At 42.5% G+C, this 18,313-nt stretch overlaps 1 protein-coding gene across 1 annotated transcript in view; it reads right to left on the minus strand.

The window, feature by feature from the left end:
* LOC111975954 (leucine-rich repeat-containing protein 7-like) overlaps positions 1 to 18,313 on the minus strand; it is a 52,362-nt gene that overhangs the window by 16,014 nt on the left and 18,035 nt on the right. Inside the window, 13 exon segments of the mRNA XM_070447413.1 lie at positions 542 to 725; positions 5,283 to 5,394; positions 6,556 to 6,642; positions 8,363 to 8,497; positions 8,669 to 8,857; positions 8,942 to 9,066; positions 9,517 to 9,616; positions 9,747 to 9,816; positions 10,571 to 10,686; positions 11,329 to 11,458; positions 14,520 to 14,537; positions 15,561 to 15,633; positions 18,275 to 18,285. Of these exon segments, the coding sequence (XP_070303514.1) occupies positions 542 to 725; positions 5,283 to 5,394; positions 6,556 to 6,642; positions 8,363 to 8,497; positions 8,669 to 8,857; positions 8,942 to 9,066; positions 9,517 to 9,616; positions 9,747 to 9,816; positions 10,571 to 10,686; positions 11,329 to 11,458; positions 14,520 to 14,537; positions 15,561 to 15,633; positions 18,275 to 18,285 (1,350 nt within the window).

Raw genomic sequence — 18,313 nt, forward strand, 5'->3', positions numbered from 1 at the left:
AGAGAGAGAGAGAGAGAGAGAGAGAGAGAGAGAGAGAGAGAGAGAGAGAGAGAGAGAGAGAGAGAGAGAGAGGTGTGCTGTGCTGTGCTGCGCTCTGTCAGTCTTATGGAGATGTATGTTAATGAGAGATTTAAAAGAGCCTTGTTGCACCACTCTCTCCCCTCACACAGCCTCTTGACAGCTGGAGTTCCAACCCTTGTTCACCCAGGTGCTCTACACAACATCCCTGTCTCAAGAAACAGACAGCTGGAATCGATGCCTGCTAAATGACATATTTACACAGTATAGAACAGTACTGGAAGTGACCCAGCTAGCAAGCACTTATCAGACCACAGGTGGCTGAGGCAGCACACCATGGTAGGCAAACTGACATCAGACCATGGTCGGCAAACAGACGATATGGGGCTATGCTGAGCCTCTGATTTTGCCGATGGAAGACCGATCATAGGTCACCGTAAGCTTGCTATCAGGAATGTGTCTGTAGCTGGCCACTGGTTCTGTGTGAGGACTGTGGGTTGAAAGCCGGTGAGCCACTACCCACCTGTTGGTCCAGTGTTGTTGAGGCACTCCTCCATCCTTCCCAGCAGCCTGCAGGGCGGCCACGTTGCCCGGGGGGTTAGAGGAGCCAGAAGAACCCTGGGATGGAGAGTAGTCCGAGTAGGTGGCCGACGAGCCACTGTTGTTCAGGCAATGCATCTTATCCGGATCTGATTCATCTGTAGACTCTGACAGGGAAGGGCAAGAGAAAAGCATTGACATGTCTCTGATGTCATCTACCTGAAAAATGAATTTGAATAGGGGCTTAAGGAGTTATGTTATTTTCAAAAGGTCACTGCTCATGTTTCTACTTGAAATGTGGGTTAAAGCTGGGTCTCCAGGGGAGCAAAAGCTATTGGAGAGAATTGGATGCTGTTCTCCTCAATCCAACAGTGAGTCGTTATGTAATGGATTGCAACAAACATGGGCGATTCCACGCCAAATATTTTTGGTATCTCAGATAGTTCTGGCAATTCTCACATAGGTACTTCATTGGGAGAAAGGATGTTTAACATGCTTTTTACATTTGTATCAAAAACCTTTTTTTGTATAATGAGTAACATTGACATTTTATGCCCTTTATAGACCTATACATGCCTTCTGTAAGACCATATGATCTGTGAACCGTATATGATACAGACAACATCTTGGTGTCATTATACTCCTTATAGTGGTCTCTCTAATATGTAGTATATCTTTATGCTGAAATACACATTTTGATGTGTATTTATTCAATGCGATAAATAGTAATATTAGTATTTCTAAACTACCCTTTTTGATTAAGCTTATTTTTTGACATATTGTTTGTAAACATCTGTAATTTACAGAGTGTGGTCTCTGGTACTTTTAATGATATGACCCATTTTATACAGTGGGGAGAACAAGTATTTGATACACTGCCGATTTTGCAGGTTTTCCTACTTACAAAGCATGTAGAGGTCTGTCATTTTTATCATAGGTACACTTCAACTGTGAGAGACGGAATCTAAAACAAAAATCCAGAAAATCACATTGTATGATTTTTAAGTAATTAATTTGCATTTTATTGCATGACATAAGTATTTGATCACCTACCAACCAGTAAGAATTCCGGCTCTCACAGACCTGTTAGTTTTTCTTTAAGAAGCCCTCCTGTTCTCCACTCATTACCTGTATTAACTGCACCTGTTTGAACTCGTTACCTGTATAAAAGACACCTGTCCACACACTCAATCAAACAGACTCCRACCTCTCCACAATGGCCAAGACCAGAGAGCTGTGTAAGGACATCAGGGATAAATTGTAGACCTGTACAAGGCTGGGATGGGCTACAGGACAATAGSCAAGCAGCTTGGTGAGAAGGCAACAACTGTTGGCACAATTATTAGAAAATGGAAGAAGTTCAAGATGACGGTCAATCACCCTCGGTCTGGGGCTCCATGCAAGATCTCACCTCGTGGGGCATCAATGATCATGAGGAAKGTGAGGGATCAGCCCAGAACTACACGGCAGGACCTGGTCAATGACCTGAAGAGAGCTGGGACCACAGTCTCAAAGAAAACCATTAGTAACACACTACGCCGTCATGGATTAAAATCCTGCAGCGCACGCAAGGTCCCCCTGCTCAAGCCAGCGCATGCCCAGGCCCGTCTGAAGTTGGCCAATGACCATCTGGATGATCCAGAGGAGGAATGGGAGAAGGTCATGTGGTCTGATGAGACAAAAATAGAGCTTTTTGCTCTAAACTCCACTCGCCGTGTTTGGAGGAATAGAAGGATGAGTACAACCCCAAGAACACCATCCCAACCGTGAAGCATGGAGGTGGAAACATCATTCTTTGGGGATGCTTTTCTGCAAAGGGGACAGGACGACTGCACCGTATTGARGGGAGGATGGATGGGGCCATGTATCGCGAGATCTTGACCAACAACCTCCTTCCCTCAGTAAGAGCATTGAAGATGGGTCGTGGCTGGGTCTTCCAGCATGACAACGACCCGAAACACACAGCCAGGGCAACTAAGGAGTGGCTCCGTAAGAAGCATCTCAAGGTCCTGGAGTGGCCTAGCCAGTCTCCAGACCTGAACCCAATAGAAAATCTTTGGAGGGAGCCGAAAGTCCGTATTGCCCAGCGACAGCCCCGAAACCTGAAGGATCTGGAGAAGGTCTGTATGGAGGAGTGGGCCAAAATCCCTGCTGCAGTGTGTGCAAACCTGGTCAAGAACTACAGGAAACGTATGATCTCTGTAATTGCAAACTAAGGTTTCTGTACCAAATATTCAGTTCTGCTTTTCTGATGTATCAAATACTTATGTCATGCAATAAAATGCAAATTAATTAATTAAAAATCATACAATGTGATTTTCTGGATTTTTGTTTTAGGTTCCTTCTCTCACAGTTGAAGTGTACGTATGATAAAAATTACAGACCTCTACATGCTTTGTAAGTAGGAAAACCTGCAAAATTGTCAGTGTATCAAATACTTGTTCTCCCCACTGTATATAGAAATTGACGTTATAGGTCAGTAACCAATCACAGCCCTCCTTTAGGATTGCACATTCAGCAAGACACCAGCAGAGGGAGTTTGCATTTAATCTATTTTCCCATTCACGGTGTTGGTGGTGCTCATAAAATGTATCAAACCTTCAGAATTAGCAGAGAGACCACTCTAGAAATGTGATGACCTTGTAGAGTATATTGTCCCGAACAATCTGTCTTAAAATGAACACAATCTAAAAGGGTCGTTTTGAGGAATAAATATTTTTAATGTTGAATAAATGAATGTGAATATTTGTATTTCAGAATATAGACATACTACATATTAGAGAGACCACTATAAGGAGTATAATGACACCAAGATGTTGTCTGTATCATATACGGTTCACAGATCATATGGTCTTACAGGAGGCATCTATAAAGGGCATAAAATGGCCAATTTCATCATGATTTTCCAAAAAATCATTTGTGATACAAATATAAAAATAATTTTAAACATCCTTCCTCCCAATTAATTTTCTATGTGAGAATTGCCAGAACAATCTGAGATACCAAAAATATTATTCCCGCTCCCGCTGGCGTGGAATCGCCCTTATTCTTTATACCGTACCTAATTAGAATACAAAACTCCCCAAGGACATTATATAATAATTGTGCATTGTAGGACTATGCTTTGTAATCTCACAGGAGGAAACAACCATGCAATTAGAAATAACAATAGCAAACACAGGGATTTTCACTGTAGAGTTTAGAAAGCTTGAGGCTTTTTCATGTCAGAACAGGATAAGAGCGGAGAGTGAGTGTATTTACTGATAGGGGTCAGCCTCCCACCGATTGAGATATCAGCCCAAATGGCCTGCAGCAACTAGTCAATCAGCTTACTCTCTGGTTTATCAGTTTGAAAGTATGGCCCAAGATATACAGTACCAGTCAAAAGTTTGGACACACCTACTCATTCAAGCGTTTTTCTTTATTTTTACTATTTTCTACATTGTAGAATAATAGTGAAGACATCAAAACTATGAAATAACACATATGGAATCATGTAGTAACCAAAAAAGTGTTAAACAAATCAAATATATTTTTATATTTGAGATTCTTCAAAGTAGCCACCCTTTGCCTTGATGACAGCTTTGAAAACTCTTGACATTCTCTCAACCAGCTTCATGAGATAGTCACCTGGAATGCATTTCAATTAACAGGTGTGCCTTGATAAAATGTAATGTAGAAAATAGTAAAAATAAAGAAAAACCCTTGAATGAGTAGGTCCAAATGTAACGTCTCTCGTCGGAAGGCATGGACCAAAGCGCAGCGTGGTAAGTGTTCATGATATTTTATTTCACAAAAACACTCAAACAAAATAACAAAGTGAAAAGCCGAAACAGTTCTGTCAGGTGCAGACACTAAACAGAAACTAACTACCCACAAAACACAGGTGGGAAAAGGCTGCCTAAGTATGATTCCCAATCAGAGACAACGATAGACAGCTGCCTCTGATTGGGAACCACACTCGGCCAAAAACAAAGAAATAGAAAACATAGAAATAAAGAAACTAGAATGCCCACCCTAGTCACACCCTGGCCTAACCAAAATAGAGAATAAAAGCCTCTCTATGGCCATTGGGGAATTATATTATTTTATACTAGTATAATTGTTCAGAGAAAGAGATTTTGTTCAACAAGTAATCATTGTTTATCTCAAAAATGTAGGGATAAAAATGATTGACACCTCTAAAGATTCTTATAAAGTATTAAAACGTTTTTTTACCCATTTTCCTGGCATTTTTACCCATTTTCCTAGCATGCAATGACTACATCAAGTTTGTGACTCTACAAACTTGTTTGATGCATTCACAGTTTTTTTGGGTTGTGTTTCAGATTATTTTGTGCCCAATAGAAATGAACGGTAAATCATTTATTGTGTAATTTTAGAGTACCTTTTCTTAGAAATAAGAATATAATATATTTCTAAACACTACATTAATGTGGATGTTACCATTATTATGGATAATCTTGAATGAATCGTGAATAACAATAACTGAGAAAGTTACAGTGTCAAAGATCATACCCCCCAACACATGCTTTCCTTTCACCATTACCAATAACAGGGGAGGTTAGCATGTCTTGGGGGCATGATCTTTGACCTCTAACATCACAAATGTTTGTTTTCTGAAATGAGTTTAGAGGAACAGAGAGCAGTGATGATATAACCTTAATGATAATGGTTGTGTTTGTACTGAAGTAGAATACCAGTGATGGGAGTTTACGGCCTACCTTTCTTGTCTTTCCCCAGTAATACAACCTTTGGTTTGTACATGGACGGTTCCACCAGGGTGGGCCTCATATCAGAGATACGGATATCATTCGGAGAGCCGCTCATAGAATCCTGAGAAAAGTTATTACACATTGTTATTTCTGAACAAAAGACAAAAAGACAAAAACCGATACACAGCTTGGTTAACATTTTCAACGACTTAACTCCACAAGCTCAGTGAGGTTCCTGAGGCAGGAACTAACAAAATGACACAAATATAGTACATAACTGATCATTATTGTACTGCTTATACTGATAGTGTCATCAGTAACTGATATATTTTCTCTATATCTTAGTGATGTGTAACCCACTGGAGCATGTCCTATCTGTGACTTCCTTCTCTCTTAGGGCTTAGAGGCCCAGCTGCTTGCTACAGGAGAGCCTACTTCCCACACCTGATGTCCCACATCTGCAGCCCTGCTCTGCTCACTGCACCCCCACAGGGCAGGCTGAGGCAGCCGAGCGGAGAGAGACCACCAGGCCTGCTTGCCAGGCGACTCCAGGAACCACATCCCAGGAACACTCACTAAACAGCACTGTCTCACTGGCATATCTGTATCTCCCTCCATCTTCTTTTTCTCTCGTGTAAAAAAGAGATCGCAATATATCCGATAATTCTGCGCTATATGTTTCAAAACATATAATTGAATGTCTATAAATCCATGAGGCTACTATGAGGGTTCAGCATGTTCAGTGTTACATGACACGCAATGACAGCTGCAACCGCTTTCTGCTTTGGGTAAAAATGTCACCTTAAATCACTCCAAAGATTGTGTCCATAATTTGCCAGCACCTTCTCTGTGGCTGGGAGTAATTGGTATGCCAGGCTTGATGCTTTGGCCACGTCTCAGAGGAATGCTTGATTAACTCAAAACAAACAGCTGTGAAGAGACTGTAGTGTGGTGATGCCAATAAGTGCTGGAGTTAGCCTTGGCACTGCCAGTCTACTGCCCGTTTGCACACTACTGTGTATACTATATATGCCATGATGCAGACTTTGCATAAAACATTTTCCTCTTCATAAGTACTGCACATTATATACATTACATATCTACAGTTTCACTGTTCATTAGAGAGAGTTATCGGCTTTCATCTTCATATTTCATGATACTCCGACTTTGTTTCTCCAGATGTTTCATAGTCTTTGTCAGCGTGCAAAGAGGCAGTGTGAAGTCACGCCAGCCGAGCCGTGGTTGAGCAGACTGTCTAATGTCTGATCTCACAGCCACTTACTATGAGGCAGAAACAGGAAGAAGCTGTAACGGCCGAGGACGCATTCTCTGGCTGTGGCAGCTTGGGAACCACGCGATGTAAAGAAATCTAAGCAAAACAAACAAACACACATACGAACAAATAAAAGATGGAGAGGAAGTTTTCATGGTTCTACAAAAAAAAGTTGTGTGAGGTAAAGAAGCATGGTTTATGGCATCAGCCCCCCCCCCCCCCCCACCCCTTTATCCCCCCACCCTCCAGCCATCCAACCCCCCACCCCACCCCCTCCATCCCCCACCCCATCCATCCCCCCACCCCTCCATCACCCAACCCCTCCAGCCCCCCTCCCCACCAGCCCCAACCCTCCAGCCCCCCCCCACTAGCCCCCCTCCCCTCCAGCCCCCTCCCCTCCAGCCCCCTCCCACCCAGCCCCCCTCCCCACCAGCCCCCCTCCCACCAGCCCCCCACCCAGTGACCCAGTTCTCGTGTGCACCGCAGCACCCAAGGGTCTCTTTCTCCCTGGGGTTTTATGGGAGGAGACAGCATGAGGCAATCCAAAGCAGTTATGGACACAAAGTACACAGGACATTGCAGCTCTGTCAGAGGTAGAGATATAGCAGAGTGCCAAGCACAGGAGGACCTTCCAGATTTAGGGTTAGGAAAAGAAGTGGTTGCTAGCTGACTCCTTGGAAGTTGGAACCTACTTCCACTGGAAAGGGGATTTTAGATGTATTTTCATTTTACAAGTTAAAGTAAAATCTAATCTACATCTCATCTTAAATATATGCAATGTTAAAAGGACTCACAACCAGCATGAGTGCATTTACAACCCTGATGTAAATGGCCCAAACTCTGGGCTCCTATAGAGCTTACAAAGAAATGACAGTAAGCAGATACAAGATACATATTGTATGACCTGCTTTATTCATCTCCAGATGCTGACCACTTGACTCTGGGAACAGGCGCTTATTCAGATCTAGCCTCTTGGAGTCCTCTGAATGCAATTGACATTTAACACTGACCTTTGCTCTGTTTGTTCAACATCCTCTGCTGTTCGTTGTGCAGTATTTAGGCCTTATTAAAGGCTACAAATTCTGCACCAGGTTGCCCCCTGGGGACTTGCAAATGCACTAATACTTGACATTTGACTTATGGCCGAGTTAACCTCCATTTCAGCCCCAATATGATATTATGCCAAGATAATGCACCATTTTGCACACAGCATAAAAAAATCTGAAAACAGCACCTCAGCAGACTACCTGTCTGACACAGACTCCTCTGCGTATTCAGAGAGAGAGCTAACAATTTAACAAAGACCCAGTTGAGGCCATCATGGGGCCTTTGAGGCTTCCAGATGAAAGGATTCTATGATCTCTGCAGGTTTCAATCACATCACCTCTAAAAAGCTGCTGCGCTACAGTTCCATGGCCCTGGGTTTAATACATTGCTCTCTCAAACTTTGTCACACCTGGCCATAAGTCAAAAACACTGAAACCTGATACTACATTAATCTATGTCTTTGAAAAAGTTTGGACACACCTACTCAGTTCTTTCAATGAAATTCAGTTCCCATGCGTTCAATACAGGTGGTCTCACCTCTACCCGAACTCTCACATTGAGATGTCCAAGGCAACTAAGGACTAAATCTGACATAACGGCCTGAGAGGACCTTGAGGCTGCAGTGTAAACATTCATATCATTACTCTCTCCCCCACCGTGCCCAATACAAGCTGTTGTTTTGTTTTACTTTCCTGGTGTTACAAGGGCGTAATAAGTGCTACAAACTATTTAACATTTTCACAAAGAGATAAGGAAATTGCTCCTGTACCTCTGAGCTCTCAGTCAGATCCTCCTTGTCCTTGCGCTTTGGGATGTCGATGGCAGAGTTGTGGATGATGCCCTGCTCTGTCATCTGAGTCTTGTTGAACTCTCTCTCTCTCTCTAACATCTCTCTTTCCATCACCTGGAACAGAAGATCACTCTGAGTGACTGGGTGACACATATCTATTGCATTCAGCCAAAGAGGACTATGTATAATCTAATCATTTGTTTTTGTATTTGTGTGTGTGTGAGAGAGAGCGAGTGTGGTGGTATGTGTGGGTCTCTGGGTGTGTGGTATGACCTGGTCTGTTACCTCTTTGGGGGGCATGGGCCAGGGGGGCTCATACTGTTCTTGTTTTCGTGACTCCATGTTGGTACCAGAGGAGTTAGTACCAGTGCTGAGGGGAAGCTGGTTCTTGCCCACCATGTTCTGCACTGACTTCACCATGTTCTTCAGGTCCTCTGGGTATGGTGTGGGGTAGCGCTTCAGATTGATCTCAACCTGGACAGACAGGACGAGCAAAATAAGCGGTAATAACAAAATAAAAACGGGGGAAACTGAGGTCAACAGAAAGTCCTGTGAAACCTTGACTTTTCCAGAGTTGTCCTCCTCCTCCTTCTTCTCCTCGAACTCAAAGGCTACGGTCATCCTCTGCTGACGCTGCTCCTCCCATAAGGTGGGGTTGAAGCTGTCGCTGTCTGACTGGTAGTCTACAGAAAGGACGGGCAGAAAAACAGGGAGGTGTCACTGACTTATTGTGCACTGGTCTCACACTGGTGCTGTTCTGACATGCTCACTTCACCAACAGCATACAGTGCACTGGCACCTAACCCAACCATCTGTCAAACTCCCTCAAGTGGAACCTCAAAATGGATTCAACTCCTGAGTAAATTTACACCTCCAGTCTATCTGACCCTCAAAGGGTAGTTCAGTGACACATGCTCTGCACACATATCACTATACCCATTACTATGAGGGATACCAGTGTTATTTCAAGCACCATTCATCAATTGTAAATACATATCCATGGCACGTTACCGATCACAAAATCACATACTCATAGTACTGCAACATCCACTTTGTGGAAGTACTTGGCTATGAGCATTTTCCCTCATGTCAGCATGTGTTACATTTCCACCCACAGTATCTGGCTAGCTCACCCTCATCATGTCGTGGTTGCTGAGGGAACATGTAGTTGGTGAGGACCCTCTGCTTGGTCTCTGGATGAGCCTCTGTCTGGAGAGGGATCAGGGCCTTGGACTGCACACAGAAGACAATCACACATCATTGACACTTCAAGTATAGCTAACACAGGTAAAACAATAGAATTGATCCGAAAATGTAAAGGTGTGTTTCTTTCTAACAAAACAACATATAAGATCATATTTACCTGATTGTCTGAAAGCCAAAGAGCAGCAAGATCTTTTAGTTTTGTGAAAGTGAATGGGAGATTCTTTAATCTGTGTAAGAGAGAAGAAGACGAAATGGGGAGTAAGAAGGCATATCATCTCAATGAGTACACTGTGTTCTGATGTGTTCAAGGACACAGATCATCATTAAGTCCCCTGTGAAAAGCCAATACTATTCCTCTGCCAAGGAACTATAACAGCCTGCCTGCCTCTGACTGACTGACACCCACTACTCACCTTGGCAACACGCTCAGCAAACTCTGCCTCACTTTGACAACAGAAATATGTCAGAGGGAGACAGTGTTGTGGGCTACCGTAGGTAGGATGATGCAGGGTTGGGGTGTTCGATGCCCGTTCTGAGGCAGCCTATCAGCTCTGTGGTGTGTGGTGCTGCGTGTAGAGGCAGGTCTGACTAATGGCTGTCGTGTGTTAAGTGATGGTCAGGTTTAATTACCTTGGATCCAGTTAATCACTGGCAGAGCAACCAAACATCTCATAAAGAGCTTTCTTAATTAGCCCGTGGGCAGGGGGAAGTGCTTTCTAAGGCTGTGCAGCTATCTTAATGTGCTATTAACAAAATAATAACCACTAGCTAGCTTCCCTAGTTTATATAAAATCCTCAGAAGAATGCCCCACTCCACCTACGCTCTATGTAAATATATAGACACACAACACAAGCCTTTTCCTCGTCAATGAGAGTGTGAGGAACATATGGATTCGCTGTGTGTCTGTGTTTCTGTGTGTTTGTGTTTTTGTGTGTGTGTGTGCTACTGTATGTATACATAGCAGAGCAATCGGTAGATACCTATTGTCGCTTAAGTTGAGAACACGTAGTTTGGTCATCTGCCCGATCTCGTCAGGTAGAAACTCCAGCTTATTGGAGCGTAACGACATGACTGTCACATTCTTACAGTTCCCAATCTGCAACAAAAGAACCAAGCAGATATTTCAGTGATCACTTTCCATCTTCCATGCACCAAACCATATCAATTACCAGTTTGGAGGAAGCTACTCTGAAAATATAGTTTACCAAGCTACCAATTACTTCACACTGGAAGAAGTTAAGCTACACTAAAGCTACCCTTAGGAAAAAGTAGATCACTACATCCAAACTACTTTGTGCTAAATGATCATATCTCAATCTGAAATGTCATAGACTACAAATTGCAAGAATAGATCACTCTGGGGTCAGATGTTAGCAGCATGTGTGATTTAGCCTATTCAACGTTTCAAGTGAAAATTAGGCAGGTCTGAGGCTGAAAAAGCAAGACAATTCTTGCCTACCTCACCTACAGTATATATTATTTTGGTAAAAAAGTAGCATGTAGTTCCAGTAGTTAGCTACACCGCTGCATGGCAAAAAAGTCATTAACTACTGACAACACTACCAAGATTTGAATTTATTTCAACTGCCACCAAGCTACTGCAAAATGTAGTTAAATTACTAGTTGAACTAGATGTAGTTCACTATTCCCCAACACTGTTATATACACAACCAAAAGCATTGTGTATGTGTGTGAGTGTACAGGAGCACTGTGAGGATATAGGGACAGACGGACGTACCTCCCTGGGTAGTTCAATGAGAAAGTTTTCATCAGCAGAAAACGTGCGAAGGTTGGGCAGGTAGCCAATGGTGGGGGGCAGGGACTCTAATTCATTACAGCTGCAGTCAAACTCCTCTAAAAGCGATAAACTGGGTAGAGGAAGAAAGAGGAGAACGAGTCCCTTAAGAATCCTTCATGCCACAGCTACTTCCACTTGGTTAGTTATTAGTGTAACATCAACATGTAAAGAAGCAGAATAACCAAAACTCTATCAATAAAAAATAAAGGAAAAACAACCACAAATCTGCATAGATTTTCTACTACACATGTCTTTGATGTACCATATTAATATGTGCATATCATTTTGTCAAGAACCTGTGAAGCACAGACCTACTTACACAGACCTACTTAATTCGTATGCAAAAAAATGGGCTGTGAATTATTGAAGTGGAACATTTACATACACTTAGGTTGGAGTCATTAAAACTTGTTTTTCAACCACTCCACAAATGTCTTGTTAACAAACTATAGTTTTGGTAAGTCGGTTAAGACATCTACTTAGTGCATGACACAAGTAATTTTTTCAACAACTGTTAACAGACAGATTATTTCACTATTAATTCACTGTATCACAATTCCAGTGGGTCAGAAGTTTACATACACTAAGTTGACTGTGCCTTCAAACAGCTTGGAAAATTCCCCAAAATTATGTCATGGCTTTAGAAGCTTCTGATAGGCTAATTGACATCATTTGAGTCAATTGGAGGTGTACCTGTGGATGTATGTTAAGGCCTACCTTCAAACTCAGTGCCTCTTTGCTTGACATCATGGAAAAATCAAAAGAAATCAGCCAATACCTCAGAAAAAATATTGTAGACATCCACAAGTCTGGTTCTTCATTGGAAGCAATTTCCAAACGCCTGAAGGTACCACGTTCATCTGTACAAACAATAGTACGCAAGTATAAACACCATGGGACCACGCAGCCATCATACCACTCAGGAAGAAGACGCGTTCTGTTTCCTAGAGATGATCGTACTTTGGTGCGAAAAGTGACAATCAATCCCAGAACAACAGCAAAGGACCTTGTGAAGATGCTGGAGGAAACAGGTACAAAAGTATCTATATCTACAGTAAAACCTGAAAGGCCGCTTGGCAAGGAAGAAGCCACTGCTCCAAAACCGCCATAAAAAGACAGACTACGGTTTGCAACTGCACATGGGAACAAAGATCGTACTTTTTGGAGAAATGTCCTCTGGTCTGATGAAACAAAAATATAACTGTTTGGCCATAATGACCATCGTTATGCTTGGAGGAAAAAGGGGGATGCTTGCAAGCTGAAGAACACCATCTCAATCGTGACACATGGGGGTGGCAGCATCATGTTGTCGGAGTGCTTTGCTGCAGGAGGGACTGGTGCACTTCACAAAATAGATGGCATCATGAGGAGGGGAAATTATGTGGATATATTGAAGCAACATCTCAAGACATCAGTCAGGAAGTTAAAGCTTGGTCGCAAATGGGTCTTCCAAATGGACAATGACCCCAAGCATACTTCCAAAGTTGTGGCAAAATGGCTTAAGGACAACAAAGTCAAGGTATTGGAGTGGCCATCACAAAGCCCTGACCTCAATCCCATAGAAAATTTGGGGGCAGAACTGAAAAAGTGTGTGCGAGCAAGGAGGCCTACAAACCTGACTCAGTTACACCAGCTCTGTCAGGAGGAATGGGCCAAAATTCACCCAACTTATTGTGGGAAGCTTGTGGAAGGCTTCCCGAAACGTTTGACCCAAATTAAACAATTTAAAGGCAATGCTACCAAATACTAATTGAGTGTATGTAAACTTCTGACCCACTGGGAATGTGATGAAAGAAATAAAGGTGAAATAAATCATTCTCTCTACTATTTTTCTGACATTTCACATTCTTAAAATAAAGTGGTGATCCTAACTGACCTAAAACAGGGAATTTTTACTAGGATTAAATGTCAGGAATTGTGAAAACTGAGTTTAAATGTATTTGGCTAAGGTGTATGTAAACTTCCGACTTCAACTGTATCATAATGATACAAGCATTATTTCACTCAAACATTTTGAGAAAAAGCCACAGGTAGATTCATTTCAGCAGCAGGTTGCATTATTTGTTGCTGACAGATACAGCCTCAGATGACTGATCCCTCCTTGGTGTAGAGACATTAATGGAAACAAATCATAATTGTGTTCCTTATAAGAGTAGATCCATCTAAGACATGTACAGACTACAGAAAGGTGAAATCATGAATCAAATGGATTCATGAGGATCATGGCAATATTCAATACCATGACTTGATAGAAAGAGAGATTTTTACAGACAAACCACAAAATTGATTCAACTTTATTAATTCCATGAGGGAAAATGAATAGTTAATGTTGCTGACTCACTATCTGGTGGTGCCAGTATCTCTTTTCAATCAAATTATAATCAACAGTATGCTTTTTACCAAAATCGGGAATATTAAATAATGAACTTCATGAATGACAAACTTAACTCTATATCTTATAATATACCTTAAACTCTAAAGCCACAGTGTTTATTGAGTCAAATGCCCTTGCCTCTTTGTCACATTTGAAAGGACAACGTGAGCAAAATCAACAACAACTGTCCAGTTTTTCAATTCAAACTCCAACAGAGCGTTTAGTGTAAAATGTCATTGTATATGAACAGGACAGGATGAGGGGAAGAGCTTCCTCCCCACACTGGAAAGACTTCATTTAAGCAATAAGGCCTGAGGGGGTGTGGTATAAGGTCAATATTCCACAGCTAAGGGCTGTTCTTACGCACGATACAATGTGGAGTGCCTGGATACAGCCCTTAGCCGTGGTATATTGGCTATATACCACAAACCCCTGTGGTGCCTTATTGCTGCTTACCAACGTTATTAGAACAGTAAACAGTTAATTTTGTATCATACCACAGCTTTAAGCCAATCAGCATTTGGGCCAATCACCATTTACAATTGTATTTATTTATTGTACACACAGCAGAGTCATTAGCTCAACATTTGTCTGAACAGGCTGGCCCAGCTGGCCTCCCATATGCAGGCTTTTTACTAGATCTGCTTCCCCGGCCGGAACATACAGACAGGGGACATTAAGGTGAGCACTTGCCTGAATAAACATGCTGTGGCGAGGAGGAACGTGTACAGGAGACAGGGATTTACAGTCTACTTACCCTAATTTGGCGCGTCCACTAAGTGGCCCATTTTAGATGCATGTGAAATAACCACAACACACAAAACCGACCAATGACAAACCAANTAATTTGGCGCGTCCACTAAGTGGCCCATTTTAGATGCATGTGAAATAACCACAACACACAAAACCGACCAATGACAAACCAAGAAAAAAAGGTGCACTGAAAACAGTATCACAGGCTTGGGGATAAGGATGAACATGACATGATGAGCTGTAAGTTGGTGACCCCTGACCTATTAGATCACAGTCTCAATGACAGGGCATGTTCAGAGTTGACCCACAGAATTTCCTCTGACTCAATATATTTTCCAGATTAAACTTTTGATATAATATATACAGCATATCATTAAAACAAATATATTAGGCCGGCTGTTGAAACTGCAATACTGGCACAGAGTCAACTCCTCTCAGACAGCCATATTCCACAACAAATGAATGGCACACACCCAAAATGTCAGTGCACATTTTGGAACAATGGCAAGCCGGAGGGGGGAAGAAAGAGAGAAAGAGAAAAAGAGAGAGAAAAAGAGAGAGAGAAAGAGAGAAAAAGAGAAAGAGAGAGAGATGGATAGATCTATCCATCTATCTCCTCTCAGTGCCGCCAACTGAGACACAATGTACTGCATCACTCTACTTGGTGTGAACAGTGATGGAACCAATCAGCGTTAGTCAATGTGAGGTGAGAAGGAGCAGCAAGGAGAAGGTGCCAGACTCAGCAGAGTTTCAGAACCCTTCTATCCACAGGCCGTGTTGACTACAGAAACAAACCACTCGCATAGAAGACGAGCTAAGATTAAGATGCAATGTGTCAACTGAATTTACCATCAAAATCTGTGTCTCTGACGGCTTTTAATTTGGTTATGCAATAGATGCCCTAAAACTGACTAACATTCAGTTCAATGATAGATATGCACTAATAAACAAGACTTGGAATTTAGTTTACCTTTTGGCCACATCCTTTCAAAACATTTTATTTGGGAAGTTCAGGGATTGCAATTTGAGAAGTGAAAGTACTCACCTTCCAATGGTGTTAGGCAGTGAGGTGAGCTGGTTGTCATCCACTTTTAGTGTTGTGAGCTTCTTCAACATTCCTACAATGGAGACAAAGACATAACTCTAGTTTCACTATTCATTTGATGTTATGTAATTGATTATTTAAAAAAAGGAACAAATACAATATGAGAAGCAAAGTTAAAAGAGAAGAACACGGTTAAAAGGAATTTTTCAAACCCATTGTCTACATAATCCTCTTACCGGTTGATTCATTTCATGCCAGGAAATTATTGACAAACTTATTAAGTACAAAATAACTTAATCGTTTGTGCAAATTAAATTTGACGATTCAAACAAACACTTTTATCTCTCCAAATAGGAATGGAATTTTAATGACGCATATGATTGATAATGGCAAACCAACTCAGGGATTTGCGCTCTCAGATAACAACCTCCAAGAGGAGCCGCCACGATGAACGCAGTCATTACAGAATTAATCATCCTCTCCTCACCTCATCTCCTAATCATCCTTTCTTGATCCTTTTTCTTATTCTTTCTAACAAGGATACCCTATTGTTCCAGAGGGGAGAGAGCAGAGACAATCTAACCAGGATATCCTACTGTTCCAGAGGGGAGAGAGCAGAGACAATCTAACCAGGATACCATATTGTTCCAGAGGGGAGAGAGTAGAGACAATCTAACCAGGAGATCCTATTGTTCCAGAGGGGAGAGAGCAGAGACAATCTAACCAGGAGATCCTATTGTTGCAGAAGGGAGAGAGTAGAGACAATCTAACTAGGATATCCTATTGTTGCAGAGGGGAGAGAGCAGAGACAATCTAACCAGGAGATCCTACTGTTCCAGAGGGGAGAGTGCAGAGACAATCTAACCAGGATATCCTATTGTTGCAGAGGGGAAGAGAGCAGAGACAATCTACCAGGATATCCTATTGTTGCAGAGGGAGAGAGCAGAGCAATCTACCCAGGAAACCCTATTTGTTGCAGAGGGGAGAGAGCAAGAGACAATCTAACCAGGAGATCCTACTGTTCAGAGGGAGAGAGCAGAGACAATCTAACCAGGATACCATATTGTTCCAGAGGGGAGAGTGCAGAAAATCTAACCAGGATATCCTATTGTTCCAGAGGGGACAGAGCAGAGACAATCTACCTAGGAGATCCTATTGTTGCAGAGGGGAGAGAGCAGAGACAATCTAACCAGGATAACCTATTGTTCAGAGGGGAGAGAGCAGAAGACAATCTAACCAGGAGACCCTATTGTTGCAGAGGGGAGAGTGCAGAGACAATCTAACTAGGATATCCTATTGTTTCCAGAGGGGACAGAGCAGAGACAATCTACCTAGGAGATCCTATTGTTGCAGAGGGGAGAGAGCAGAGACAATCTAACCAGGATCCTACTGTTCCAGAGGGAAGAGAGCAGAGAGACAATCTAACCAGGATTAATCCTAATGTTTGCCAGAGGGAGAGACAGAGAAATCTAACCGAGGAATATCCTATTGTTGCAGAAGGGAGAGAGCAGAGACAATCTAACCAGGATATCCTATTTGTTGCAGAGGGGAGAAGCAGAGACAATCTAACAAGGATACCTATTGTTCCAGAGGTGGAGAGAGCAGAGACAATAAATCTAACACAGGATACCCTATTGTTCCAGAGGGGAGAGAGCAGAGACAATCTACCAGGAGATCCTATGTTGCAGAGGGAGAGAGCAGAGACAATCTAACCAAGATATCCTATTGTTTCAGAGGGAGAGAGCAGAGACAATCTAACCAGGAGATACTATTGTTTAGAGGGAGAGAGCAGAAGACAATCTACCAGGAGATACTATTGTTCAGAGGGGCGAGAGCAGAGACAATCTACCGAAGACCCTAATTGTTGCAAGGAGGGAGAGTGCAGAGCACAATCTACCAGATATCCTATTGTTCCAGAGGGGACAGAGCAGAGACAATCTACCTAGGAGATCCATATGTTGCAGAGGGGAGAAGAGCAGAGACAATCTAACCAGGATACCATATTGTTCCAGAGGGAAGAGAGCAGAGACAATCTAAGCCAGGAGACCCTATTGTGCAGAGGGGAGAGTGCAGAGACAATCTAACTAGGATATCCTATTTGTTCCAGAGGACAGAGCAGAGAACAATCTACCTAGGAGATCCTATTGTTGCAATGGAGGGAAGAGAGCAGAGACAATCTAACCAGGAGATCCTACTGTTCCAGAGGGAAGCAGATGCAAAGACAATCCTAAACCAGAAGGATACCCATAATTGTTGCAGAGAGGGAGACGAGTAGAGACAATCTAACAGATATCCATGTTGTTCCAGAGGGGAGAGAGCAGAGACAATCTAATCAGGAGATCGTATTGTTCCAGAGGGAGAGAGCAGAAGACAAATCTAACCGAGATACCTATTGTTCCAGAGGGAGAGAGCAGAGACAATCTAACCAGGAATATCCTATTGTTGCAGAGAGGGAGAAGAACAATAAATCTAACCAGAATACCTAATTGTTTCAGAGGGGAGAGAGCACGAGACAAGTCTAACCAGGGAGATACTATTTTTCAGAGGGAGAGAGCAGAGACAATCTAACCAGAGATACTATTGTTGCAGAGGGGCGAGAAGCAGAGACAATCTAACCAGAAGACCCCTTTGTTGCAGAGGGGAGGTAGCAGAGACAATCTAACCAGGATATCCCTATTGTTCCAGCGGAGGGACAGAGGCAGAGACAATCTAACCTAGGAAGATCCTATTGTGCAGAGGGAGAGAGCAGAGAC

This window comes from Salvelinus sp. IW2-2015, linkage group LG16 (assembly GCF_002910315.2).
Source record: "Salvelinus sp. IW2-2015 linkage group LG16, ASM291031v2, whole genome shotgun sequence".
Taxonomy (NCBI): Eukaryota; Metazoa; Chordata; class Actinopteri; order Salmoniformes; family Salmonidae; genus Salvelinus; species Salvelinus sp. IW2-2015.